Genomic DNA, 26629 nt, shown 5'->3' with positions numbered 1-26629 from the left:
CATCCTCCTGCCAGATGGGCGCCTGGCGCAGAGGCGGCGATGCGCCCCTCGGGGGATTCCGGCGAGGCTCTTCTGGGGCGCCGAGGCCGGGCATCCCCCGCGGGCGCGCCCCATCGGAGGCAGCTGGCTGGCTGGCTGGCGGCGCGGACGGGGGTCCTCCTGCGACGGGGGGGGGGGGGGCAGGCCGATCCGCGGAGCCGCGCCCCCGGCCGCGTCATCGCAAGCGGCGCGCCCGCGCGCGCTCCCGCCGCCGCCGCTCCGCTCGCCCCGTCGCGCAGCAGCCCCGCCGGCCAAGCTCGCCTCGGCCAGCCCGGCGCCCGCGCCGAGAGGCGGGTCGGCGGCCGGGGACGCGCCCGGCCACGACGGGGGCTGGAAGCGGCCGTCGGAGCCCGCTCGGCCGATGCCAGGTAAGGAGAGCGCAGAGCCGGCCGGGCGCCCCCCATCCGGGGGACCCTTCGTGCCTCGTGGGCCGGGATCGGGGCCAGGTGCCTCGGGGGAGGAGGGCATCTCGGCGCCCCCCGCCCCGCCCAGGAAGTCGAGGATGCCGGGGCGCGTGCACGCCAGGGGGGTGTTGGTGGCGGGTAGGGGTCGCCTCTCGCCCTCCCCCTCGGCGATGCCCTCTTCCTCCGGGCATCTCCGGGCCTGCCGGGCCCCAGCCGCAGTCCCGCAGCCCGTCGGGGAGCGCGCAAAGTGGGCCAGGCGGTCGCAGCTGGATGCTCTTCCGACCGAGCGCCCCGGATTCGTCCCTCTCCCCTCCTCAGGGCCCTACGGGTGGGGGGCGGCTTTGGGGTGGGGGCCCTCTCTTCTGGGCCGCCCCCGATGAGAGGGAAGGGGAGCAGCCGGCCCTGGAGGGGGGGGGCTTGAGCACACACGCCAGGCCCTCCGCCAGCCCCACGGCTCGGAGGGCAAGCGCAGGGGAGCCAGGGGAGTGGGGGGCTAGGGGACCGGGGCTTGCAAAGCTTCTCCAGGCGACTCTTGGCTCTCAGCTGCTCCGAGGAGGTGGAGTCGGAGAGGAACAGTGTGCATGCAAAGGGAGCGGATTTCCCCTGCTGCTACTCCCAGATGCAGAGACAAGGCTCGCATCCTCGTGAATTTTGCATCTTCCCAACTCTTGGACAAAGTCCCACTTCATCTTGACAAAGTAGGGCTGGCCAGGCTGGTGTTGCTGGGCGGATGTGGATTTGGGGCAGCGGTGGGGAGGGATTATGGCTGTCCTAAGAATCGGGAGCTGTTCTCCAAATGCTCCACTACTTGTAGCATGCAAGAGAGATTCACAGCCCCAGCAGCAAAAGGCGGTGCAAATGCTCTCCAGTCGCTCTCCATGGTGCCTGGGTCAGGGAGGCCCTGGAACAGAACAACCCTCTGGTTCCCAGGACCAGCCAGCTTCCAAGATCCCTTGGCTAAGATGGCTGAGACTCGGCGGGTCGTGAGAGAAAAGGGAGCTTCTTTTCCACACATTTCACCCTCGCCGTTGTGCATGCAGAAGGTGTAGCAGGATATTTTGCTGCTGCCTTTCCGAGTGTGGAGAACGTAGCTTTTCTGACTGTTTCTAGATTGAGACGTCGTAGGGGCTTGTTAGCCACAAATGGATTTTCATTCTCCTTTAAAAGGCTGTGGCTTCCCTGATAAGCTGTTCGATATGCTCACTGAATAACCAGTTTACCCCCCCCCCCAAAAAAAAGAACCTGTGAATGAGAGGGTTGGGGTGAGCCTTTAGGGAAAGGACTGGCCTCCGGGCAGGCTGCAGCAGTAGTCATTTGAGAAATGTACTGGGTGGGGTGTAGAGGTTTGTCCGTGTAAACCAGCCCTAGAAACTCCTGTCTATCTATCTATCTATCTATCTATCTATCTATCTATCTATCTATCATCTATGTATCCATCCATCCATCCATCCATCTGTGTGTGTCTCTCTGTGTGTTCCTGCTGGAGCTTTTTCAATGTGCTTATGAGCACTCTGTGCATTGCCTCTCTTTGGATCAAACATTGCTAGGGCATCGACTGACTTGGAGGTTTCTAATGCCGCTAATCTGAAACAGATGTGCTATAGAAGCACAGAACTGGAAGGGATCCAAAGGTCATCCTGTCCAACTCATGGCCAATGCAGGAAATCCACCACGACAGCATCCCTGATAGTTGGCCACCCGGCCTCTGGTTAGAAGGAGAGTCCCCGGTCTGTTTTGCTGTCAAACAGCTCATGCAGTCAACAAGTTTTCTGTCATATTAGTTCTACACCTTTTTTCTTGCAATTTGAACCCATGGCTACAGGTCCTTCCCTCTGAAATAGCAAGATGAATCTGTTCCACCATCTCTATGATAGCCCTTCAGCTACCTGAAGATGTCTCTCATCTTGCCTCTAGGCTATGCTTCTCCTTCAACCTTTCCTCCCAGGACTTGGTCAATGGCTCTCGATGCTTTTGTTAACCTTCTGTGGGCATTTTCTAGTTCGGCAGTTTCCTTCTGCACTGCTCAGAACTGAACATCAGAACTGAGCTGACAAAGTAGAGTAGAGCAGCTCCGTTACACCTTGCTAAGACGTCAATTTCCTTTTCATGCTATAGCATTGAGATAGCCTGTGGAAACATTAAGCTTGTTTGCTTATCCAGTATTTAAGTGCTGGCATCTGTGAGTGCATTAAATGAGGCAGTGGTGAAATGAATATTACATTCATCTGCCAAGCAAGGTATCCTAAGTGGCCTGTACGTTTTTAGAGACCGTGGGGCTGCTCTGGCGGACTCCGGGTGAACATAGCAAGCTGCCTCAAACCAAGGGAGTCCCTCTAACCCAGTATTGTCCAGGCAACACCTCTTTGGACATCCAGGCAGGGGTCTTTCCCAGTCATGCCAGAGACTGAAACTGGGAGCTTTTGCATGCAAAGCAGGAGATCTGCCATGGAGCTATAGGCTGCTGCTTAATCCACAATTCAAGCTGATTCTTGCCTGCGCTACAGCATGCTTGTTAACACATTTCTAGGAGAAGATGCTTGATTACTACAAATTAACGCTGATATGAAATCTGTGTATCTTTTTCTGTACATCTTTTCCTTTCCACTTTTGCAACATAGAAAGAAGAAGCTGTGTAGTTTCATTTGTTCATAGGGCTACCCAGTTGTTGGCCAATGGTCAGGGGCAGAGGCGTTGCGTCCTTTGCTGGTGCCCGGGGCATGCACACCAAGCAGGACCAAGGGTTAGGTGTGGAGGGTAAACAAAACCCACACCAGCCCAACCCTCACTACCACCATCAGGCAGGCATGGGGCACGGAGGCTGGCTGACGTGGCCCTTGGCAGGTGCATCCACACCAACACTGGCCAGGGGGACATTCAGCGAGGACTGGAGGCAAGGCCAGGCCAGGCTCTGGGGCCCAGAGAACCCAGGCAGCAGGCAGGGCAGAGATCCCTGTATGGGGGCGCCTGGCTTGCACCCCCTCATGTGCCCAGGGCTACAGCCCTCCTGGCCCTCACCATGCTACACCCCAGTTCAGGGCTGAGGGAAGTTGTGCCGCCACAGGTTCCCCACCTTTGGGTTTGGGTAAGAAAAGCACAAGATGCATATTTTATTTACTGTATTTTTCGCTCTATAGGACACATTTTCCCCCCCTCCAAAAATGAAGGGGAAATGTGTGTGCGTCCTATGGGGCGAATGCAGGCTTTCGCTGAAGCCTGGAGAGCGAGAGGCGTCGGTGTGCACCGACCCCTCTCGCTCTCCAGGCTTCAGGAAGCTCTCCGCAAGCCTTGGGAGCCCGATGGGAGTTCCTGCTGGGCTCCGAAGGCTTGCGGATAGCAGCCTGCAGCCCGAAGCTGTTCTAGCTTTGGGATGGCTGCGGAAAGCCTCCACAAGGCGGCGGGGTGAGGAAACCCCGCGTACTGCGGAGGCTTGAAAGGCTGTCCCCAAAGCCAAAACAGTGAGACGGGGCATTGCGCAGCCCTCCATCTCGCTGTTTTAGCTTCGGGATGGCTGCGCAAAGCCTCCGCAGGGCAGCGGGGTGTCTCCACCCTGCCGCCCTGCGGAGGCTACAAAGGATGTCCCCGAAGCCTCAAGCCTTTGGAGTGCAGCTGCGCTCCAAAGGCTTCAGGGATTTTTGAGGTTGGTGGTGGGGGAAAGCAGCGCTTCCCCCCACCGCCATGCCCCACAAGCTCGGGGGGCAGCGGCAAGCCTTTGCGCTGTTCCCCGACCTGCTCTTGAACACACCTTGAACGCACCTTGTTTTTGAGGGGGGCAACAAGGAAAAAAAAATTTTTCCTGTTCTCCCCCTCCTATGGTCCCGTGTGTCCTATGGTCCAGTGCGCCCTATAGAGCGAAAAATACGGCACTCAGAAGTAAGTGCCACTCAGGGACGCGGGCGGTGCTGTGGTCTAAACCACAGAGCCTAGGGCTTGCCGATCAGAAGGTCGGCGATTTGAATCCCCGCAACGGGGTGAGCTTCCGTTGTTCGGTCCCAGCTCCTGCCAACCTAGCAGTTCAAAAGCACACCAGTGCAAGAAGATAAATAGGTACCACTCTGGTGGGAAGGTAAATGGCGTTTCCGTGCGCTGCTCTGGTTTGCCAGAAGGAGCTTAGTCATGCTGGCCACATGACCCAGAAGCTGTCTGCGGACAAACGTGGGCTCCCTCGGCCTATAAAGCGAGATGAGCGCTGCAACCCCAGAGTCGTCCGCGACAGGACCTAATGGTCAGGGGTACCTTTACCTTTTTAAGTGGCACTCAAGGTGGTTGGGGGCCCTGTTGCAGTCTCCAAATAGGGGCTGATTCCCACTCTGCAAAAGGAACACATGGGACAGTTATTGCGCTAAGTAAAGCCTTGTGGTGGTATCTTAAAGACTTAAGAAATTTACCATAGCCCAAGTCCTTGGGAACTGCAAAAAATTCACTGAACGTGTGGTGTTTCACAGCATCAAAAACATTTCGGGAACCTTGATAATCATAAAGAAAGTACTCTGAACATTTTAAGTTTAGTTAACTCGTCCTTACCTTTGCTGACTTCCTGTCTTGGCCTGTCACCTATTCTCAACCTAAGCAACCTCACGCAACTCTAATGAGTATAGACAATGGCAGCGAAAGGGGGATGAGTGCTTTTTTCAGAGATATCAAGTTTGGATTGCTTTAACCAGGTGATGTGTTTTTGTATGTAAAAGTTCCTTTTTCTCTGGGTATGTTACCCCTGCATATTAAAACAGTTCCAAGGCTGCAAGCCAATCTTAACCTGGCCTGATTATTACATGTTTTAGATGGAGAGTCCACTAATCTCAGGTTTGGGTGCTGATTTTTAAAAATGGGTTTTGGCTTTTGCTGCCCAGCTCCCTATGGGACACTGAGCCCCCTACGTCTATGATGGGTCAGAGAAGAATGGATGGAGGTAGGATACAGTGGAAAGCAAGGCAGATATTTATTTGTTCTGTTGCAACAGAGTTCCCTCCCATCCTTGCAAGGAGGGAGAGACCCCAAACAAAAGTGTGCAGGAACCTTTAAAGACTTTGGACATTGCCCAACCCCCTTAGCCAAAGACCACCCCAAAATCATCATACATACAGCATAGGAGACTGGTCTATAGCAGAAATCCTGTCTGCCAAGATACCTAATAATGGTCACTGATCGCAATACCTGGGCAGCCTGGCCATTCTTTGGTGATGGTATAGTTAAAGGTCTGTAGGTCTGTATAGTTAAAGCTATGGTTTTCCCAGTAGTGATGTATGGAAGTGAGAGCTGGACCATAAAGAAGGCTGATTGCCAAAGAATTGATACTTTTGAATTATGGTGCTGGAGGAGACTCTTGAGAGTCCCATGGACTGCAAGAAGATCAAATGTATCCATTCTGAAGGAAATCAGCCCTGAGTGCTCACTGGAAGGACAGATCGTGAAGCTGAGGCTCCAATACTTTGGCCAACTCATGAGAAGAGAAGACTCCCTGGAAAAGACCCTGATGTTGGGAAAGATTGAGGGCACAAGGAGAAGGGGATGACAGAGGACGAGATGGTTGGACAGTGTTTTGGTCTAGAACTTTGCTTCCAGGAGGGATAAAAACTTTGGGACAGATTCAGTCCTCACCCCCCCTCTTCTGCTATCAGAAGCCATCACAAGGATGGCTGCTAGTGTAGCACAGCTGTCTTTCCTCTCCTCCCCACTAAATCTTCCCCAGATCTGCTCTGGAGAAGCGGGAGAAGGAGAGAGGACAGTCTGTGCAACACTGAATTCTGCCGTTTTAAAAAAATGAAAGCTTAGAACCTGAGGCCCTTGCATGCATGGATCTGGATGCAATTGCTGGCCCTGGTCCCACTGCATTCATTCGGCACACTTCCAGATAAGTGTGCACAGGATTGCAGCCCAAAGCAACGCGCACAATGATTCTCAATAAACAAAATCGATACTGTAAAATTATACCAAAAAATAAGACAGTGAAGCTGGCAATATTTCACAATAAAACATAGTTAACGTTAACATATCTAAAAAAGTGCTAGGCTAATAAAATGGATTTGACTTGACCCTGAAAGGAAATCGGCGCCAATTTGTGGTGAAAGCATTTCAAAGCAAGGGCACAGCTAGGAATTGTTCTTCTTTATTCCCAGTACTTTTCGATGCATTTTTCAAGGAAAAGGAATCAGTAAATTCAAGTCAAAATACAAAAGTCATAAACAACTGGAACAATTTATTCAGTATGGTATTCTGACATCAAGGGAAGCGGGTGGCGCTGTGGGTTAAACCACAGAGCCTAGGACTTGCCGATCAGAAGATCGGCGATTCGAATCCCCGCCACGGGGTGAGCTCCCGTTGCTCGGTCCCTGCTCCTGCCAACCTAGCAGTTCGAAAGCACGTCAAAGTGCAAATAGATCAATAGGTACCGCTCCAGTGGGAAGGTAAACGGCGTTTCCGTGCGCTGCTCTGGTTCGCCAGAAGCGGCATAGTCATGCTGGCCACATGACCCGGAAACTGTATTCCGGTTCCCTCGGCCAATAAAGCGAGATGAGCGCCGCAACCCCAGAGTTGTCCGTGACTGGACCTAATGGTCAGGGGTCCCCTTTATCTTTACCTTATTCTGACATCATACCGGACTGGTGCCCTCTTTAGGCATTCGGCTTGAGTGTGCAAAGAGGCAAGCAGTCACCCAGGGGTGGGCCTCACCCTCTCAACAGCTCAGCATCCTCCAGGCACCCCCCATCGCACCCCACCAATGCATGCCGGCTGCGCGTGAGTCTTAAGGGGGCTTAAGGGGAGCAGGGTTTCCAACATGGGGGCAGTGGCGGAGGGGCAAACATGATGTGCACCCCGGGGTGGAGTGATCTGCCCATAGGGGCACGCCAATCCTCCTGGGGGTGCCAGCGCCACCCGCCGGTCACGCAAATACGCCCGGCGTGTGTTTACTACTTTAAAAACAAACAAACAGAGTGCATAGGTATACAGTGGTACCTTGGGTTACATACGCTTCAGGTTACATACGCTTCAGGTTACACACTCCACTAAACCAGAAATAGTGCTTCAGGTTAAGAACTTTGCTTCAGGATGAGAACAGAAATTGTGCTCCGGTGGCGCAGCAGCAGTGGGAGGCCCCATTGGCTAAAGTGGTGCTTCAGGTTAAGAACAGTTTCAGGTTAAGAACGGACCTCTGGAACGAATTAAGTACTTAACCCAATGTACCGCTGTATTGGTCTGTTTAAATATGAATTTTAAATAAATAAAACTACTTCAAGGTAAGGACATAATGTATGGCCATCTTATATATTGGATACTAGTCGACTTGTGACGTGGCCCAGGGCACATTTTTAAGTTGCCCCTTGTCTCTGGAAGAATTAGCAAGAATTTTAGCACAGAATAAGTATTCTTTATAAAGAAACACATGCTATTATTACAAAAATCCACCAGACATGAAATGAAGCGTACAAGTAAATGCATACGAGAGTTTTCAACCCTGCTGAAAAGGCTCCTCTCTGTTTCCCCCTTCTGACTCTCAAAAACAGGGTTAAAAACTCTCGTGTGCATGTACTTCCAGTTGGCAAGAATTTTGGCAACACCTCTTTCGAGAACGGCTTCCCTGGTACCCGCTTGAGATAGTCTTTTCTGTGGCAAGCAAATGCCTTTCTTTTCTTCCAGGACTTTCAGTGGCTTGCAGCCATTTTTAACAATCTTAGCGTCTTTTATCAACCATCCTTTTAATATTGTTTATTGGGGCTGTTTAATCTGATGTAGATTTGTGTATCTGTGCTTGCAGAGGCGATTCTGTTGTGGTTGGCTTCTGTAGTTAATCCATGCTGCTTTATGCTTTGCGCTTGAGAGAATGAGGCTCTTAATCACAGGTCCACAGGTTCGAGCCCACAGTTGGGCAAAAGATTCCTGCGTTGCAGGGAGTTGACTCCTGTGGTTCCTTCCAGCTCTACAGTTCTATGATATATTGTATGCTGTTGATCTGCTTTAAATTGTCTACAGTAGGGTTGCCACGTTTCAAACTATTTCAAGCTTTTTTAAGGGGAAATTGGCACTGCCAACATGGGCTGCCATATGTCTGGATTTTTCCAGACATTTAGCCTATTTCCACCCAGACGCCACTGACAAATGTGGTATTCCTTATGTGTCCAGGAAAATCCGGATGTATGACAACCCTACTCTAGAGGCCATACGTGTATGGAAGCAAATTTCCATGTACATAATCTTCTTCATCTTTGGCGATCCCTCGTAGTCGATTAAAGATGGTCTTCCATGAACAGTGAGTCCGTAAGTGACTGTGGAGGCCAATTCTGGATCCACACATCCTTCCACAGTGAGGACATAGGTTTCCGAGTGGGAGTTGATCACAAAGTTTGCCAAGTATGCCTTTCTCTTAGCACGTTTCTCCCTTTTGTCCTGAGTTCGAGTGTCTTCAAAGCTCTTGACACCTTTGGTAAAGGATGTTCTCCAATTGGGGCGCTCGCAGGCCAGTGTTTCCCAGCTGTCGGTGTTTATACTACATTTTTAAAGATTTGCCTTGAAAGAGTCTTTGAACCTCTTTTGTTGATTACCAGCATTACACTTTCCAAGTTCAGAATAGAGTAGTTGCTTTGGAAGGCAATAATCAGGCATCTGCACAACTTGACCATTCCAACGAAGTTGATGTTGAAGAATCATTGCCTCGACACTGGGGATCTTTGCTTCTTCCAGTACACTGGCATTAGTCCGCCCGTACATGTATGTAATCACTATGTACATGATCCATGTACATATACACTAGGCGGCTGAAACAGGGTTACATGTAACTTGGCAGAGTGTTGGTGCTGACCTTTAAAGCCCTAAACGGCCTTGGCCCAGTATACCTGAAGGAGCGTCCCCACCCACATTGTTCAGCCCGGACACTGAGGTCCAGCGCCGAGGGCCTTCTGGTGGTTCCCTCACTGCAAGAAGTGATGTTACAAGGGAACCAGGCAGAGGGCCTTCTCGGTTGTGGCGCCCGCCCTGTGGAACGCCCTCCCATCAGATGTCAAGGAAATAAACAACTATCTGACTTTTAGAAGGCATCTGAAGGAAACCCTATTTAGGGAAGTTTTCAATGCTTGGTGTTTTTAAAATTGTGTTGGGATCCGCCCAGAGTGTCTGCGGAAACCCAGCCAGATGGGCAGGGTATAAATAATAAATTACGGTATTATTATTATTATTTTAGCTCAAATGGGCACAGTGCTGCAAAAAGAGCTGCCCTTTGCTCAAGTGACTCTATAGAATCAACATCTTGTATCTCCTAAGAATCCTCATACATCAGCACTCTTCCAGAACCGTTTCAATATTGGTCTGTCATGGCAGAAACAACAGAGAATCCTGTGTTTCTTAAATGCATAGTGGAATGTTCTCTCAGATGCACCAGTAAAGGTCAGGGTCACATCTCTTACGTCTTGTGTCATTTCATTTGTTGGACAACTGGAGGGTTTGATATTTGCTTTGTAAATGGTGCTATCCTGCCTTGCACACAACTCCCACCGGCCGAAGGCACCACCCTCCTTCGTAACACCAAGTCCCAAATGAGATATTGCTACATTTATTGTGGGTGAGCTTCATGAGGCTGGAGCCGAACTTCCTCGTAGGCTGTGTGAGCCATGAAGATAGCAGGGAAGCTATTGTGCATACAAAGTGAGATTACAAGACAACACCGACTATTCAGAAAGCAAAACCTTCCTCGATACGATTTTGGCTCTCCGGCAGTTGCAAGACAAGCAGAATTATAACACATGTTCAATGTGAAATGGTTGGGTAGATGTTATAGGAAGCCATAGACAAGTAGGCTGTCTTCCAAGTCCTGCACAAATTGAACTTGATCACAGTTTATAGAACCCGAGATAGAAACATACGCAGGGGCTTTCCCACAGTTTCGAGTGTGCAGCACACTGACATTCTCAATATAGCAAATATACATTCAGTCTGAAAAGTCTGAGTGTGATCAAGATGGTGAGAGAATCTGGTTGCCTCCCTTTTATAGAGCTTTTCCAGGGACATTGCACTCACGGTGATTTGCGGTAAAGCATGAAAAACCCAATCAATATAAATACATCAAAATAACATTCTTATGCCTAGCATGTTAACAAGAGAACTCAGAATAGTTTCATAGTAAATCTCGGTGATGAAAACCAACGTATACTATGAAGAGCTCCCCAAAGATCGTTCCAAACTAGGAGATGCAAAAGAGGTTCTGTGTAAGGAAGCACAGAGTGACCATACTGCCACAAAGATGGAGTTGGGCTACGTCATCTAGCCCAACTCCCAGACAACCCAATACTGCAGCATCCTTGGTACATGGGGGATGTGGGTGGCACTGTCGTCTAACCCACTGAGCCTCTTGGGCCTGCCGATCAGAAGGTTGGCCGTTCGAATCCTCATGACGGGGTGAGCTCCCCTTGCTCTGTCCCAGCTCCTGCCAACCTAGCAGTTCGAAAGTATGCTTGTGCAATTAGATAAATATGTACCACTGTGGCGGGAAGGTAAAGGGCGTTTCTGTGTGCTCTGATTTCTGTCACGGTTTCCCGTTGCACCAGAAGCGGGTTAGTCCTGCTGGCTACATGACCCGGAAAGCTGTCTGTGGACAAACACCGGCTCCCTCAGCCTGAAAGCGAGGTGAGCGCCACAACCTCATAGTTGCCTTTGACTGGACTTTACCATCCAGGGGTCCTTTACCTTTATTTTTTACCTTTACATGGTCAACACTTACAATTCGTTAGCTAAAGAGAGTCCACCACCTTCTGAGGTAACCTGTTCCATGGCCAGGAAGAGCCTCCTAATGTTTAGTCTAGGCCTGTTTTCTTGTAATGTGAATCTATTGCATCCATAGGGGGAACGGAAAACAAATCTGGTTGTGTGACAGCCTTTCATATCTTTGACGATGGCTCTCCTCTCACCTATCAATGGTCCCACTTCCAGACCAAACACACCCTAACTCTTTCAACCTTCATAGGAGTTGGGTTTCCAGGCCCTTCATCATCTTTGTCACCCTCCTCTGGACTTCTTCCACCTTCTTCTGCTGAGGTTCCCAGAAATAGGCACAGTATTCCTCATGAGGTCCGATCAAAGCCTGGAGAAGAGGAGGTTAAGGGGTGATATGATAGCCATGTTCAAATATATAAAAGGATGTCACATAGAGGAGGGAGAAAGGTTGTTTTCTGCTGCTCCAGAGAAGCGGACACGGAGCAATGGATCCAAACTACAAGAAAGAAGATTCCACCTAAACATTAAGAAGAACTTCCTGACAGTAAGAGCTGTTTGACAGTGGAATTTGCTGCCAAGGAGTGTGGTGGAGTCTCCTTCTTTGGAGGTCTTTAAGCAGAGGCTTGACAACCATATGTCAGGAGTGCTCTGATGGTGTTTCCTGCTTGGCAGGGGGTTGGACTCGATGGCCCTTGTGGTCTCTTCCAACTCTATGATTCTATGATTCAAAGCAGACTAGAACAGTACCATTATTTCTAATGATCTGAACTCCCTACTTCTCTTAATCTAGCTTAGAATTGTGTTAGCCTTTTTTTAGCTTGTCACCTAGGTATTTATCACACGTTATCCATCCTCTGTGGATCCAATTTTCCCTACCTGTAAAAAGAGCTTTATATTTATCTGTTGACATGCATGTTGTTTGTTTGGGTCCATCCTATTCTCTTGGATCCTGTTTCTGCATTGTCTGTCCCTCTCGTCTTGTGTCATCTGAGAATTTGATGAGCATCCCTGCTTTTCCTTTCAACGAGTCATTTATAAATGTGTGGAACAGCTCTGCACCCGGGACAGAGCCCTTTGGCCCTTTGCTTGTCAGAATGACAAAGAGCTATTTATGAGCACGGTTTGGTCCAGCAAGCATCCCCTATCAGCATTGTCTAGCCCACATTCTGACAATAATATCACAGCACACTTTGTGGAAAGCCTTGCTAAAATGAAGGTATACTAAATCCACAAAAATCCCCCGATCTATCAGGCTAGTAGAGCTATCAAAAAGGGAGATAAGTTTAGTCTGGCATGACTTCTTGGTTTATGAGTTGCAGGTGTCTGCCGTGGTAGCAGCCGGTGGCGGCTTTACCCCCCCATAGGCAACTTTTTAAAAAACAGGGGGGAAAGTTTCTGTTACACCATATAGGAAACAAAGCGGAAGCAAACCCCTAGGATTTTTTAAAAACTGCCACCTAATTTAACTAGATGCAGAATATCACCTGAACTGAGATATTATATTTAAATTTTAAAAGACAGTTGAATACAGTGGTACCTCAGGTTACAGACGCTTCAGGTTACAGATGCTTCAGGTTACAGACTCCGCTAACCCAGAAATAGTATCTCAGGTTAAGAAATTTGCTTCAGGATGAGAACAGATATCGCGCAGCAGCAGCAGGAAGCCCCATTAGCTAAAGTGGTACCACAGGTTAAGAACAGTTTCAGGTTAAGAACAGACCTCCAGAACAAATTAAGTTCTTAACCCGAGGTACCACTGTACTTTAAATAATTGGTTGTTAATTTACTTAGACTGCAATCCTACACCAGGTCTATGGCCACTGGAGGAGAGAAACTGCTGGAAAGATGCAGAAAATGTGCCAGGGTTATCCACCAATGCTGGATATTAATGGGAGGAGAAATGAAGGGAAACCCCTCAAAACAAAAGGGGGTGGGGACGACGACCCAGAAAAGCCCCTCTTCCTCCTTGGTCAAAAGGGCTCTGCCACGGACCCTCCTCACTGCCTTGAAGATTGCTCAGTAATAATTCTGAAGCAGAAATCACAGGCACAGGATTTTAAGAGCTCTTCTGTAATAACTGTGAGAACCCAAAATCTGATGAGAACAAGAAACCAGAAACCTTACGGAAGCAGCTTCACAAAATGAATGACCTTGGTCTCAGGGGGAGGTAATTGTGAATCCATGTCCCTTCTTTTGAAAACATTGCCGCACTGTTTGTCCTGTCTTAATGAAGCCAAACAAAAACGAATCTGAAAGTGTGCCCGTTTTGTGAATTGGCATGAATTAATCTATACATACATACATAATGCACATCGTGCATTAAGACAAGCCGGGAGCAAGTGGGCACATTCCAGTCCTGTGATTCCATCATTCATCTAAATCATTCATGAAATGAAATTACCATGGTTAGTTTGATATGATTTGTTCTTAATAAATCCATGTTGATTGCAAATATATCATTCCTGTTTCTTCTAGATGTTAAAGTGAATTCCCCCCCCCTTTTTTTTATGTTGCTGCAATTACTTTCCAGGGATGTGACTCGCACTCAAGGCTTCGTTTGCAATTCTCCAGCCTTCTGGAAACTCGTCTCTGTTTCAATCACTTTCGGTGGTGCAATTTGTCAGGTCTTTCTGACTTGTAGTTAAAGACGCTGTTTGTGGAAGTCTTCTGCTGTCCTGTCTTTCTGCCATATTTTTCCTCGGTTGCTACTTTCCCTTCATTGAAATGAAGCAGAGGGTGATAAATAGGGCAGTGCTGTGCTGGGGGGGTGGGAGCTAAATATGGACAGGAAGGGTGTGCAGAACGGAAGGCATTGCAGCTTTTAATGCTCTCAAACCGGGAGCATCGCTGGGAGAGCGTTTGGATGTTTGGAGATACAGAAAGGTAACTCCGTGCTGCAGCTTGGTTTGGAATTGGGCTCAGCAAAACTGAGAGCCTTCTCTCTCAATAGATCATACCTTGGTTTATTATGAATAAGCTCCATTCTGAAATTCAGTCCCCATCACACCTTGAAAACATGATTAGAAGCATGAATGAATGAATCTTTTTTTTTCGTCAGCCATCAGCCATAGCAATAAAACAACAATACGATAGACAAAGAACAGAAATAAAAAGTCAATTATGTACAGTGGTACCTCCGGTTAATTCGTTCCAGAGGTCCATTCTTATCCTGAAACTGTTCTTAACATGAGGCACCATTAGCAAAAGCATGCCTCCCACTTCGCGCGCACCTCTAGCGCACGATTTCCGCTCGCATCCCGGGGCAAAGTTCACATCGGGAGCAACTGCTTCTGGGTTAGCGCAGCTTGTAACGTGACGTGTGCACAACCAGAAGCGACCGTATCCAGAGGTACCACTGTAAAATACATTTTAGGGTTTCGAATCAATAGTCAAATGTGGGTCTTATTCTGATTGCCCCAGCTAAAAACAGGGCCGTCTTTAGCAAGGGGTGCAAATATCCACCCAGCGCCCCCCAATTACCATGGATAGTGTTGGGGTGGCCATAGCTGTGCACTGCCAGCCATCGGGGGGGGGGGCACAACTCTTCCCCATGCCGCTGCAGGAGAGCAATCCCCACAGAGGCTTGGGAGTGAAGTTGCGCCCCGCCCAAGCCTCCTCAGGAGAAGAGTTTGGATTTGATATCCCGCTTTATCACTACCCTAAGGAGTCTCAAAGCGGCTAACAATCTCCTTTCCCTTCCTCCCCCACAACAAACACTCTATGAGGTGAGTGGGGCTGAGAGACTTCAAAGAAGTGTGACTGGCCCAAGGTCACCCAGCAGCTGCATGTGGAGGAGCGGGGAAGGGAACCCGGTTCACCAGATTACGAGTCTACCGCTCTTAACCACTACACCACACTGGAGGAGAGCAATCCCCACAGAGGCCTGGGAGGGAAGCTGCACACCCGCTAGCCTTATGATTGGCGGGCGTGCAGGAAAAGGGGAGGCCACCGGCAAAGCTGCGCAGCTCCCCCACTTGCTGGGGTGCCCCTGAGAGGCCAGCGCCCTGGCGTGATGCACCACTAAGCCCTATGAGAAAGACGGCTCTGGCTAAAAACCTTAATGACCAGAAGCATAAAAGGACCTTAGTGCCTTCCCGATCTTCCTACAAAATCTTGCAGCCTGCTCCCTAGACCTATTTAAGGTGTTGTTGATATTGACATATACAACCCTAGCTATCTGAATAAATGTCTCATTCATCTTCAACCTGCCTAGATCAAGAAGGGAGGCTCTTTTAGTGACAGGGCTGCCTTCACCTCCTGTTGCATTGTTGCATGCCTGGTGTGCGGCTCCTTTGATTTTGTGTTGTTTTGTGGTTTTGATTTAATATTTTTAATGAATTTGATGTAACCGTGTGGTGAAGGGAGGGCTGCAAGCAGTGCTTTTTTCTGGGGGTACACAGGGGTACATATACCCCTAAACATTTTGTGAATCTGTGTATTTTTGTCCGTTTGCTATATTTATTTTTCATGATTCGAACTACAAAATGGTGATTTTCTTGAGTCAAAATGAGAGTACCCTTAAACATTTTTTGAAGGAAAAAAGAAGTGCTGGCTACAAGTGCAAACAAACCATTCCTCTACCCGTGGATACCAAATTGCAGTCCTCTTTCAAATCCCACCTACTCCATCTTGCCTTGTCACTCAAATTTTCTGCAATGCAGACTCTCTATTTCCCTTCTCTTGCTGTCCAGGCTGCTAATATTCTAAAGTATCTTTCAGCTGGAAACGTGGCAGCCACTGCCGAACTGTTTAGAGAGATTGCTCTCCCAGTCTGAGCTGAAGGGGAATCTGCCAGGGGGAATGAGAGGAGATGCTCAGAGCTCTCACAGGAGGAAACGCCAGGTGACCAAATGGCAGGAGGATTCTAGCTCTGTGTCTGCATGGGGAAGGCAGGGGCAGAAGGATTTCCTGTCTTTTATATTTAAAAACTTATTGATCAGCAACTTGTGCACATGGTGTGAAATGAGGTGCTGTGTAGAGTTGCTTAGATTCTTACACACACACACACACACACAAATATATATTTAAATTTTCTGTTTTACAATTTAGAATATTCATTTAAACAACCTTAAAATTTCAGTGACTTCCCTTCTGCTCTTTCCATGGTTCCAACATGAATCCCTGCATATTTTATATAAACTAAACCATTCAGTATTGCGTTAGCACAGTGGTACCTCGGGTTAAGTACTTAATTCGTTCCGGAGGTCCGTTCTTAACCTGAAACTGTTCTTAACCTGAAGCACCACTTTAGCTAATGGGGCCTCCTGCTGCCGCCGCACCACCAGAGCCCGATTTCTGTTCTTATCCTGAAGCAAAGTTCTTAACCTGAAGCACTATTTCTGGGTTAGCGGAGTGTGTAGCCTGAACTGTATGTAACCTGAAGCGTGTGTAACCCAAGGTACCACTGTACATCCATCAAAACTTATTTACACCGTAGAATATATCTTAATGCTGCCTATGTTTTCAAGTGCACACAATCCCCCCCCCATATAAACATTTTCCAATCTTCTCTAAACGTAGGTTCTTCTTATTCTCTTATTCTATATGTTAAGTCCACAAGCTGCGGATATTCCATCAGTTTAAGTTGACATTCTTCTTTAGTTGGGACCTCACTCGTTTTCCATTTTGGGGCTTACAGAACATGGGCTGCAGTGCTGGCACACATAAATAACCTTTTTTGACACCTGGGAATTTCCATCTGAATTATCCCCAACAAAAGGACTCTGGGCTTTTGTTTTGGAAAAGTCCTTTTAAACATTTTTTTCCAATTCATTAGAAATCATTTCCCAGTACTCTTTTACCCTTTTACAAGTCCAGCCCATATGAAAGAACACCCCCTCAACCTCATTGCATCTGCAGCACTTATCTGATTCAGTCTGACACATCTTAGCAAGCCTACTCGGAGTTAGGTACCATCTGTAAACCATTTTCAAGTACTTCTCCTTCAAGGAATAACATGTAGAGTTGCATAGATTCTCAAGACCCCATCTTCAACCTCCCTAAATTGTCAGTGAAGTCCACAGGGGTCCCTGCCATCACTCCATGTCTTCTGCAGCACTTGGGATGGAGCTAGGAGGGCAGCGGTTCTCCTCCATTCTCCTCCTTGCTCTCTCACACCACTGTTGTTATTCTCACAATTACCATGAATTAATGGTAATTCTGGTCCTGAATGGGGTAACTGTGCCCCTGAAGGACCAGGTGCGCAGCCTGGGAGTCATTCTGGACTCACAGCTGTCCATGGAGGTGCAGGTAAATTCTGTGTCCAGGGCAGCTGTTTATCAGCTCCACCTGGTACGCAGGCTGAGACCCTACCTGCCCACAGACTTCCTCACCAGAGTGGTGCATGCTCTGGTTATCTCCCGCTTGGACTACTGCAATGAGCTCTACGCAGGGCTACCTTTGAAGGTGACCCAGAAACTACAACTAATCCAGAATGCGGCAGCTAGACTGGTGACTGGGAGCAGCCGCCGAGACCATATAACACCGGTCTTGAAAGACCTACATTGGCTCCCAGTATGTTTCCAAGCTCAATTCAAAGTGTTGGTGCTGACCTTTAAAGCCCTAAATGGCCTCGGTCCAGTATATCTGAAGGAGCGTCTCCACCCCCATCGTTCTACCCAGACACTGAGGTCCAGCACCGAGGGCCTTCTGGCGGTTCCCTCACTGCGAGAAGCCAAGTTACAGGGAACCAGGCAGAGGGCCTTCTCGGTAGTGGCGCCCTCCCTGTGGAACGCCCTCCCACCAGATGTCAAAGAGAACAACAACTACCAGACTTTTAGAAGACATCTGAAGGCAGCCCTGTTTAGGGAGGTTTTTAATGTTTGATGTAGTACAGTATTTTAATAATTTTTTTGGAAGCCGCCCAGAGTGGCTGGGGAAGCCCAGCCAGATGGGCGGGGTATAAATAAATTATTATTATTATTATTATTATTATTATTATTATTATTATTATTATTAATGTTACTCGCTTACTACAGTTTTAGCTACTCGGCATGTGTCATATCAGTGCCCTGATCTCACCATGTGATTTTTTTTTTCTCTCTCTCTCCTCGCCTCACTGGCAATTCTGTCTGATCCATCCTGGAATTAGTGGCTGAGATTTTAAATGAAAATAAATGCCAGTCTTTGCTCGTGGATAATGCCTAGAAATTGGATTTGATTAACATTATTGACACTATATATTGTTTAATTAAGCGCATGCCCACACAGTGCAGGATGATGGCATTTGCATGCAAGCAGAGAAGGCAAATTCAGGATGGGGATGAAGAAGAAGTCCTCTCTAGAGTGTGAATCAGGTGCTCAGATATGAGTTATGGAAAAAGAGACCGCAGGTGGGCTTGCAGCCTGGCAGGCAGCAAAGAAGATGGACGAACCTCCTCAGCAGCAAATAGCTGAAAGTTAGTGCAGCAGGCAGTGAGACAGGATTGGGTCCCTGGCACCAGGTCATTCCCATGAGCAGAAGGAGTGTGCTTTGTGCTGCGAGAGCCCCAGCTTGAGTTGTCTGTGGGTCTTTCTCCTGACCAGAGGTCAGAGGCTAGAGAATCGGGGCCTTCCTTGCAGCCCACTTTCCCCCTCACAATGAACCGAGGACCAAACAATGTATCTTCTGTTTATCTTAGGTTTGAAAAACAGTATTTCCAGTGGCGTAGCGTGGGTTGTCAGCACCCGGGGCAAGGCAAGTAATTTGCGCCCCCTAACCCGGGGCAAGGCAAGTAATTTGCGCCCCCCCCCCCCCGCTGCACTGTCCCTCCCCCAGATAGTCCCTTGCTCTCTCTCCGCACCGCACCGCACGCCTGGCACCCTCCCCTCCACAGTGGGCGGTGACCTGGCGGCTCGGATCGGATTCGCACAGCCAGCACTGCAGTGAGAGAGAGTGAGTGAGCCAGGTAGGGGCAGAGAGCTGCGAGTGCGAGCGCCCCCCTCCAGATGTTGTGCCCGGTGCGGCCGGCCCCCCCCTGCACCCTCCACGCTACGCCACTGAGTATTTCATATTTATAAGCTGCACAACTAAGTCTAGAGTTCCTCAGAATTGTGATGGGAAACAAGAGTGGTCCTCTGGAACCGTTACCAGAATGTCTATATGAGCATTTTTATTTTATTTTTAAGTTGCAAAGTCACCAGTTTCAAGAAGAGTAATGCTAGATTTATAGCAGATTTTACTTCCTATCCCACCCCCCCCCCGCCGCCACCGTTCTACCTTCATTTTCTGTTGCTAACTCAACTAGAGATTTTGCAGCTGGGATCAGCCTGGGACGTAAGAACATCAAACATTGCTGATTCTGGCTGAACTCAGACTGGAGCTCATTTTATAGCTTACTTGAGCAAGGAAGGGATACTTTTATGCCATGATACTGTTAGCACAACTGTCATCCAGTGAAAGCAGTAAGGAGTAATTAACCGTGGCTTCCAGGTTGCTTATAGGAGGGCCCAGGGCTGTTTATTCTTTGCAAATCTCTTGCAACTTGGCCTCCCGTACACCCACCCCTCCTTAGCTTAGAATATCAATAATAATACAGCCGTACCTCGGATCTCAAATGCCTTGGCTCCCAAACAAATCAGCTCCCAAACAATCAAAACTCGGAAGTGAGCGTTCCGGTTTTTGAATGTTCTTTCGGAAGCCAAACATCCAATGGGGCTTCCGCGGCTTCCGATTGGCTGCAGGAGCTTCCTGCAGCCAATTAGAAGCCGTGCTTTGGAAGTCGAATGTTTTGGAAGTCGAACGGACTTCCAGAACAGATTCCTTTCGACATGAAAAAGCTTCCCCATACAGGGCTGCATCCAGATGTCTTCTTCTTCTTCTTTTTTAAAAAATATTTTTATTAAACCATTTTAACAAAACAATTATCAATCAAAATAACCAATTACTTTCCCCCCTTCCCTCCCTATCCCACCCTCTAAGGACTTACCTCAGCTCCCCCCTCTGATTTGCTTACACATATTATTCTCTGCATGTTAAAAATTGTACATATCATTACCTTATCTGTCATATATTCTACTAATAAATTTGTGGATGTTTATTCAAAACCTGCCAAGGAGTCCAAATCATTTTGTTGTTTTTTTAGACAGTTTGTTAAGTTCCCATTCTTCCTTGAAGTCACGGTTGTCCTTATATGTCAGCTTTGCCAACTCCGCATAGCTCACCAGTTTTTCTTGCCATTGTTCTAAAGGTTGTCTTCTAAAGGTTGTATAGTTACTTATCTCTTTGACCTGGGGAGGCATCAGTTTATTCCCCCCCACCCCTCCAATTATCTTTAGGCAGCTTTTCAGACTTGCTCCTTTCCCCAAGGCAGTGTTCCTTATTCAAAAACCAATCTCCGTCTATCTCTACAAGTGCACCTTTTCCTTTTCAGACAAATGTGGGGAAGGAGAAAGTGAGGCTAGGTGTGGATCTCTCATCCGACAGAAGCCGCTGTGTCACCAGTGTGGTGTAGTGGTTGAGAGCGGTAGTCTTGTAATCTGGTGAACCGGGTTCGCTTCCCCGCTCCTCCACATGCAGCTGCTGGGTGACCTTGGGCCAGTCACACTTCTCTGAAGTCTCTCAGCCCCACTCACCTCACAGAGTGTTTGTTGTGGGGGAGGAAGGGAAAGGAGAATGTTAGCCGCTTTGAAACTCCTTAAAGGGAGTGAAAGGCGGGATATCAAATCCAAACTCTTCTTCTTCTTCTTCACGGCTGCCTGCCTGGTACAATTTTCCTCTAGAGAGGAGAATTGGGGAGCATGGAAGCAGGACTGGGAAAGGTGCCCACTTAAGGCTGACCCAGATTTTTGTTTCAGAAATCAAGCAGGGTGCTCACCTAAGTGGGTAAAAGGTAAAGGTAAAGGGACCCCTGACCATGAGGTCCAGTCATGACCGACTCAGGGGTTGCGGCGCTCATCTCGCTTTATTGGCCGAGGGAGCCGGCGTACAGCTTCCAGGTCATGTGGCCAGCATGACTAAGCCGCTTCTGGCGAACCAGAGCAGCGCACGGAAACACCATTTACCTTCCCGTCAGAGGATCTACTTGCACTTTGATGTGCTTTCAAACTGCTAGGTTGGCAGGAGCAGGGACCGAGCAACGGGAGCTCACCCCGTCGCAGGGATTCGAACTGCCGACCTTCTGATCGGCAAGTCCTAGGCTCTGTGGTTTAACCCACAGCGCCACCCGCATCCCGCCCATATATGCAGATATGGAATGGGGACGGGGACGGGGAAATAAACATTGACATCATTCATTATCTAAGGCATGCGTAGGCAACCTAAGCCCCGGGGGCCGGATGTGGCCCAATCGCCTTCTAAATCCGGCCCACGGACGGTCCCGGAATCAGCATGTTCTCACATGAGTAGAATGTGTCATTTTATTTCAAATGCATCCGTGGGTTATTTGTGGGGCATAGGAATTCGTTCATCCCCCCCCCCCCCCCGCAAAATATAGTCCAGCCCACCACATGGTCTGAGGGACGGTGGACCGGCCCACGGCTGAAAAAGGTGACCTTGTTGTAGTCAACTAGCATGGCCACTCTGTAGACTCAGACTGGTAGTGGATCCCAAGCAGAGGTGGATCCCAGTGCTTGATAAGCAGAGATGCCAGAGTTCCAATCCCTCAGCCTTCTCCCAAATGAACAGTAGCAACCACTACCACAACCAGTGCCAGATTTACGAATAAGCTAAACAAGCTATAGCTTAGGGCCCCAAAAAATTTAAAGGAAAAAAACAACCTGAATGTACATTTCCAATATATAAGATAAAAAACAAATACAGTGGTGCCTCGCAAGACGAAATTAATTCGTTCCGCGAGTCTCTTCGTCTAGCGGTTTCTTCGTCTTGCAAAGCAACCCTATTAGCGGCTTAGCGGTTTAGCGGCTATTAGCGGCTATTAAAGGCTTAAGGGATTAGCGGATTAGCTGCTAAAAGGCTATTAGCGGTTTAGCGGCTTAGAAAAAGGGGGTGGGGAGCGAAAAAAAATCTCAAGACTCGCAAGACATTTTCGTCTTGCGAAGCAAGCCCATAGGGAAATTTGTCCTGCGAAGCGCATCGAAAAATGGAAAACCCTTTCGTCTAGCGGCTTTTCCGTCTTGCGAGGCATTCGTCTTGCGGGGTACCACTGTAAAATAAAACCTACAAACAGCAACAGCGTTTTGTGTTGTGTAGGCTCCTATAGCCTGCTCCCTGAAATATCACTGGTTTGCTCATTTCTATATATAGCAGGCATGTCTAAAATCCAGCCTGGGGGCCAAATCCGGCCCCCTGGTCGATTTAATCTGGCCCCCCAAGCAATTCTCAGAAGTGAATCTGTTGCGGCCCCCAAGTGCCTGCTGGTCAGCTTGTTCTGCCCAGGAACCAATGCATTGATGGCCCTCACACATGTTCACTTCATCAATTCTGGCCCTCTTTGAAAAAAGTTTGGACACCACTGATATATAGAGTGCCTACATTCTGCATGTGCAAATGGCTTTAGATTCCTATTAGGTCCATAAATCACCATATAGCATATATTCAACACAAAAAACAGCGGCCATTTGTTGTTGACAAAGGACAGCTGGACATATAAAGGGCCCCATTACCTTCAGTAACTTGGGGGCCTCATCAAACCTAAATCTGGCCCTGACCGCCACCACGACCACTTTGAAGGGCTTGGGTCTGCCTGCGTACTAGGGCTTGAGTTCCATGCTCCCCAATGTTTGGGTTTCCCCAGTCCAAAGTGCATGCAGGAGGTGCCTAAGAGGGATGACAGACAAGCTCTGCCTTGAGAGACATGTATTACCGTATTTTTCACTCTATAAGACGCACCAGACCACAAGACACACCTAGTTTTTGGAGGAGGAAAACAAGAAAAAAAATGTTCTGAATCTCAGAAGCCAGAACAGCAAGAGGGATCACTGCGCAGTGAAAGCAGCAATCCCTCTTGCTGTTCTGGCTTCTGGGATAGCTGTGCAGCCTGCATTCGCTCCATAAGACGCACACACATTTCCCCTTACTTTTTAGGAGGGAAAAAGTGAGTCTTATAGAGCAAAAAATACGGTATATTGAGGAGGAGAACTGCTTTATACGGTATGTAGGAAGAGCCACGTTTTTCTTCAGTGCGTGGCTGCAGGCTATTCAGAACAACCCACAGAAAGGCAGAGACAATTTAATTAAATATTGAAATGTGAGGTCAGGTTATTAAAATAATTCTGCCATTTTTAGGAATAAGCTTGCCTTTGGTACCTTGCCGCAGGCTGTTCTGGGAGTTCCACTTTTGCCGGCCCATGTCTTGCTCTTGCCAGGCAAATTCACGAGGGAAGCAAATATGCAAATTGGGTGTCTTTGCGGACTCATCTGGGATTCGAAGCAACAAACAAACACTTTCATGCAAAACCAGAATGGAACCCCTGAAGTCATGAGCCCGGCTGCCTTTGAATCTCCATTCCTTTGATCGCAACAATTGCCAATTGCCACGGCTCTGATTTCCATAGAGATCTTTGCTTGCTGCTGGGAAATGAATGAGAGCACAGGGACTGCACACAGAGAAAGGAATGGCTCAGCATTCTGACAGCAGCTGGCCAGATGCCACAGGGAAAGTCTCAGGCGTGAAAAGGTGGCAGTATCCAGACCTTCCCGTTTGCTGGTCCCCGCATCTGACTGCTCATCGTCTCTGCCCTGGGAGAGCCAAGCAGTCTTCCCCAATATGATACCCTCCAGATATTTTAAACCAGCTGCCCTCCAGGGCTGTGCTTGCTGGGAAAGATGGAGGTTATAGTCCAAAACATCTGGAGGGCGCCAAGTTGGAGAAGGCCAGTTTGGAGCCTTTGATGCATCTGTTATCCAAGACTCATTGAATCTAGATTCAGGTAGGTAGCCATGTTGGTCTGATGCAGTCACAATAAATAAACAAATAAAAAAATTGTCCAGTGGCATCTTAGAGACCAGCTAAGTTTGGGTATAAGCTTTCGTGTGCATGGTATCTGAAGAAGTGAGCTTGCACACGAAAGCTTATACCCAGAACAGACTTAGCTGGTCTCTCAGGTGCTACTGGTCGATTTTTTAATTTTTTTCATTGGATCTAGTAAACCCCACCAAGTGTCTCTCTGTGAGCACATTGGCCATGCTAGCTGGCAGCCAGCGCCCCAGAATTTTTCAAGATGCCAACAGGATTGACAAAAGCTTCTGTGATCTCCCAGCTTTGGAGGAAGAGGAGTTTGGATTTGATATCCCGCTTTATCACTACCGGAAGGAGTCTCAAAGCGGCTAACATTCTCCTTTCCCTTCCTCCCCCACCACAAACACTCTGTGAGGTGAGTGGGGCTGAGAGACTTCAGAGAAGTGTGACTGGCCCAAGGTCACCCAGCAGCTGCATGTGGAGGAGCGGGGAAGCGAACCCGGTTCCCCAGATTACGAATCTACGGCTCTTAACCACTACACCACACTGGCTCTCTAGTGCCTAAATGAATGGAAAATGTGATGTTTACTGGTGAGGGATTAGCTCAGATCCTCACCGGATGGGATGCAGGTTCTCAATACATCCTCTCATGTCTTTTCTTTGGTTTATTTCAGATCTGAATGGATGTCTCCCGGGAAGCGATGGCTGAGCAGAACCCTTGCTTGGAAATGCAAGTCTTGTTCACCATGGATCCTGCTCCAAATAAATTTGGGTCAGGAGGAGCAGAACGAGTCACAGGAGAAAGGATACCCTGGGAAATGTCTGTGCTGGTCCTGTCTGTGGCCCTGGAAGAGTCTGAGCCAGCTGAGGAGTAACATTTCCCCCTTTTACACTGATACGGCTGTCCGATAGTTTCTCTAATTGTTGAGGATCTGAACAAGTTGCTGCCAGGAGGCCCATAAGAAAGATTGCCCTCCGACCAGTGTGGGACTCCTCTTACCCCCAAGAAAGAAATTAGTAGTGAAAAGTCGGAGAGAATCGAGAGTGGGAAGGGACGGAAGGGGGAGGAAGGAAAAGGTTGGTGCTTTCAGGGGTACTGAGAATAGTCCTGGGCAGAAGGCAACTCCAGTGGGGGGCAGAGAAGGATTTGCTTGAGGTCATTCCATGAAGGAACCTCCATCGATAAGTTGCAAAGCTTTTAGGAGCAATGACTGTGTCGAGGGTGCTGTGTTTCTGGGCTACTGGAGCCTGAGGACATCACATGAAGTCTCTGGTCCATCTGCCATTGCTTTGCTGGAACTTCTTCTGCGACAGAGGACTTCTGCTGCCCGCCTCGTGACACTCCATCAGAGATGAGCGCAGGCCTGCCTTTGTAGCAAGGAGGCCCGAGGGAAGAGTGGGCGCTTCCATCGTCTCACCATGGTGCTTCCACCCCCGGACAAGCGGCATGTGTGTCTCACCACTATTGTTATAATGACCAGCATGGCATTCATGGATGCTTATCTGGTGGAGCAGAATCAGGGGCCCCGTAAGATTGGCGTCTGCATCATCGTCCTGGTAGGAGACATCTGCTTTCTGATTGTGCTGCGCTACGTGGCTGTCTGGGTGGGGGCTGAGGTCAAAACGGCCAAGCGTGGCTATGCTATGATTCTGTGGTTCCTCTACATCTTTGTACTGGAAATCAAACTCTACTTTATATTCCAGAACTACAAGGCTGATAAGAGAAACCTGGAGACAGTGGCCAGGAAGGCACTGACTTTGCTGCTCTCCATCTGCGTGCCAGGACTATACTTGGTACTGGTGGCTTTGGACAGCATGGAATACATCCGCACTTTTCGGAAGAAAGAGGACTTGCGAGGAAGGCTCTTCTGGGTAGCCTTAGACCTCCTGGATATCTTGGACATTCAAGCCAATCTGTGGGAGCCACACAAGACGGGGCTGCCCATCTGGGCAGAAGGCCTCATGTTCTTCTACTGCTACATTCTTCTCCTGATCCTCCCTTGCGTATCGCTCAGCGAAATCAGCATGCAAGGCGAGCACATTGCTCCGCAGAAAATGATGCTCTACCCTGTCCTGAGCCTGGTGACCATCAACGTCGTCACCATCTTCATCCGCGCCATCAACATGGTGTTGTTCCAAGACAGCAGAGTCTCCACCATCTTCATCGGCAAGAACATCATCGCCATCGCCACCAAGGCCTGCACGTTCCTTGAATACAAGAAGCAGGTGAAGGAGTTTCCCCAAAACGCCATTGCGCTTGAGCTGCAGCAGAACTCGGTGCCCCACAACCAGACGGTCCACAGTTCGCAGGGCATTGCCCACGAGCAGTCGCCCACCAGGGAGATCTTGGACACATGACAGGGCTCCTCGGGCGTTGGCGCTCACTCACCTTCCCTTGGCGGAGTGGGAGAGGGGGATTGTGCTCTCACCCCAGCACCCAGAGCTGTCCCCACCCCCGGCACAAGGTTCTGATCAAAGTGGTGGGACACCCCATGCATCTCAGGTATTTCCTTGGGGCCCTCTAGAAAGAAAAGAAAACCAAATGGACCTCCGGAAAAGAACTCTGCCCCAGTCAGCATCTGATCTTTTCTATCTGTTTGTTACCTGTGCATCACAACATGATGGGAATGAGGATTTTTGTTATCACAGTCTTTT

At 48.8% G+C, this 26629-nt stretch overlaps 1 protein-coding gene across 2 annotated transcripts; it reads left to right on the top strand.

Annotated features, from left to right (window-relative positions):
- The first annotated feature begins 307 nt into the window (after positions 1 to 307).
- Positions 308 to 26629, top strand: LOC310669974 (transmembrane protein 121). 2 transcript variants are annotated; one of them, XM_083458550.1, is made up of 3 exons: positions 308 to 407; positions 24649 to 25531; positions 25679 to 26629. In XM_083458550.1, exons 2-3 carry the CDS (start codon positions 25394 to 25396, stop codon positions 26330 to 26332), a joined length of 792 nt encoding a protein of 263 aa, XP_083314676.1. In that variant the 5' UTR covers positions 308 to 407; positions 24649 to 25393; the 3' UTR covers positions 26333 to 26629. The 2 variants fall into 2 exon arrangements, with proteins under 2 accessions (XP_083314676.1, XP_083314675.1); XM_083458549.1 differs by having other exon boundaries at positions 24649 to 26629.

The sequence above is a fragment of the Podarcis tiliguerta genome (assembly GCF_965153285.1).
Source record: "Podarcis tiliguerta genome assembly, contig: HAP1_SCAFFOLD_170, whole genome shotgun sequence".
NCBI classification, from domain to species: domain Eukaryota; kingdom Metazoa; phylum Chordata; class Lepidosauria; order Squamata; family Lacertidae; genus Podarcis; species Podarcis tiliguerta.
Note: the sequence above shows the minus strand (reverse complement) of the source record. Positions and strands in the feature narration are given on the sequence as shown.

Coding starts and splice junctions, on each gene's coding strand:
- LOC310669974 (XM_083458549.1), top strand. CDS start 25,394: ATGGTGCTTCCACCCCCGGACAAGCGGCATGTGTGTCTCACCACTATT.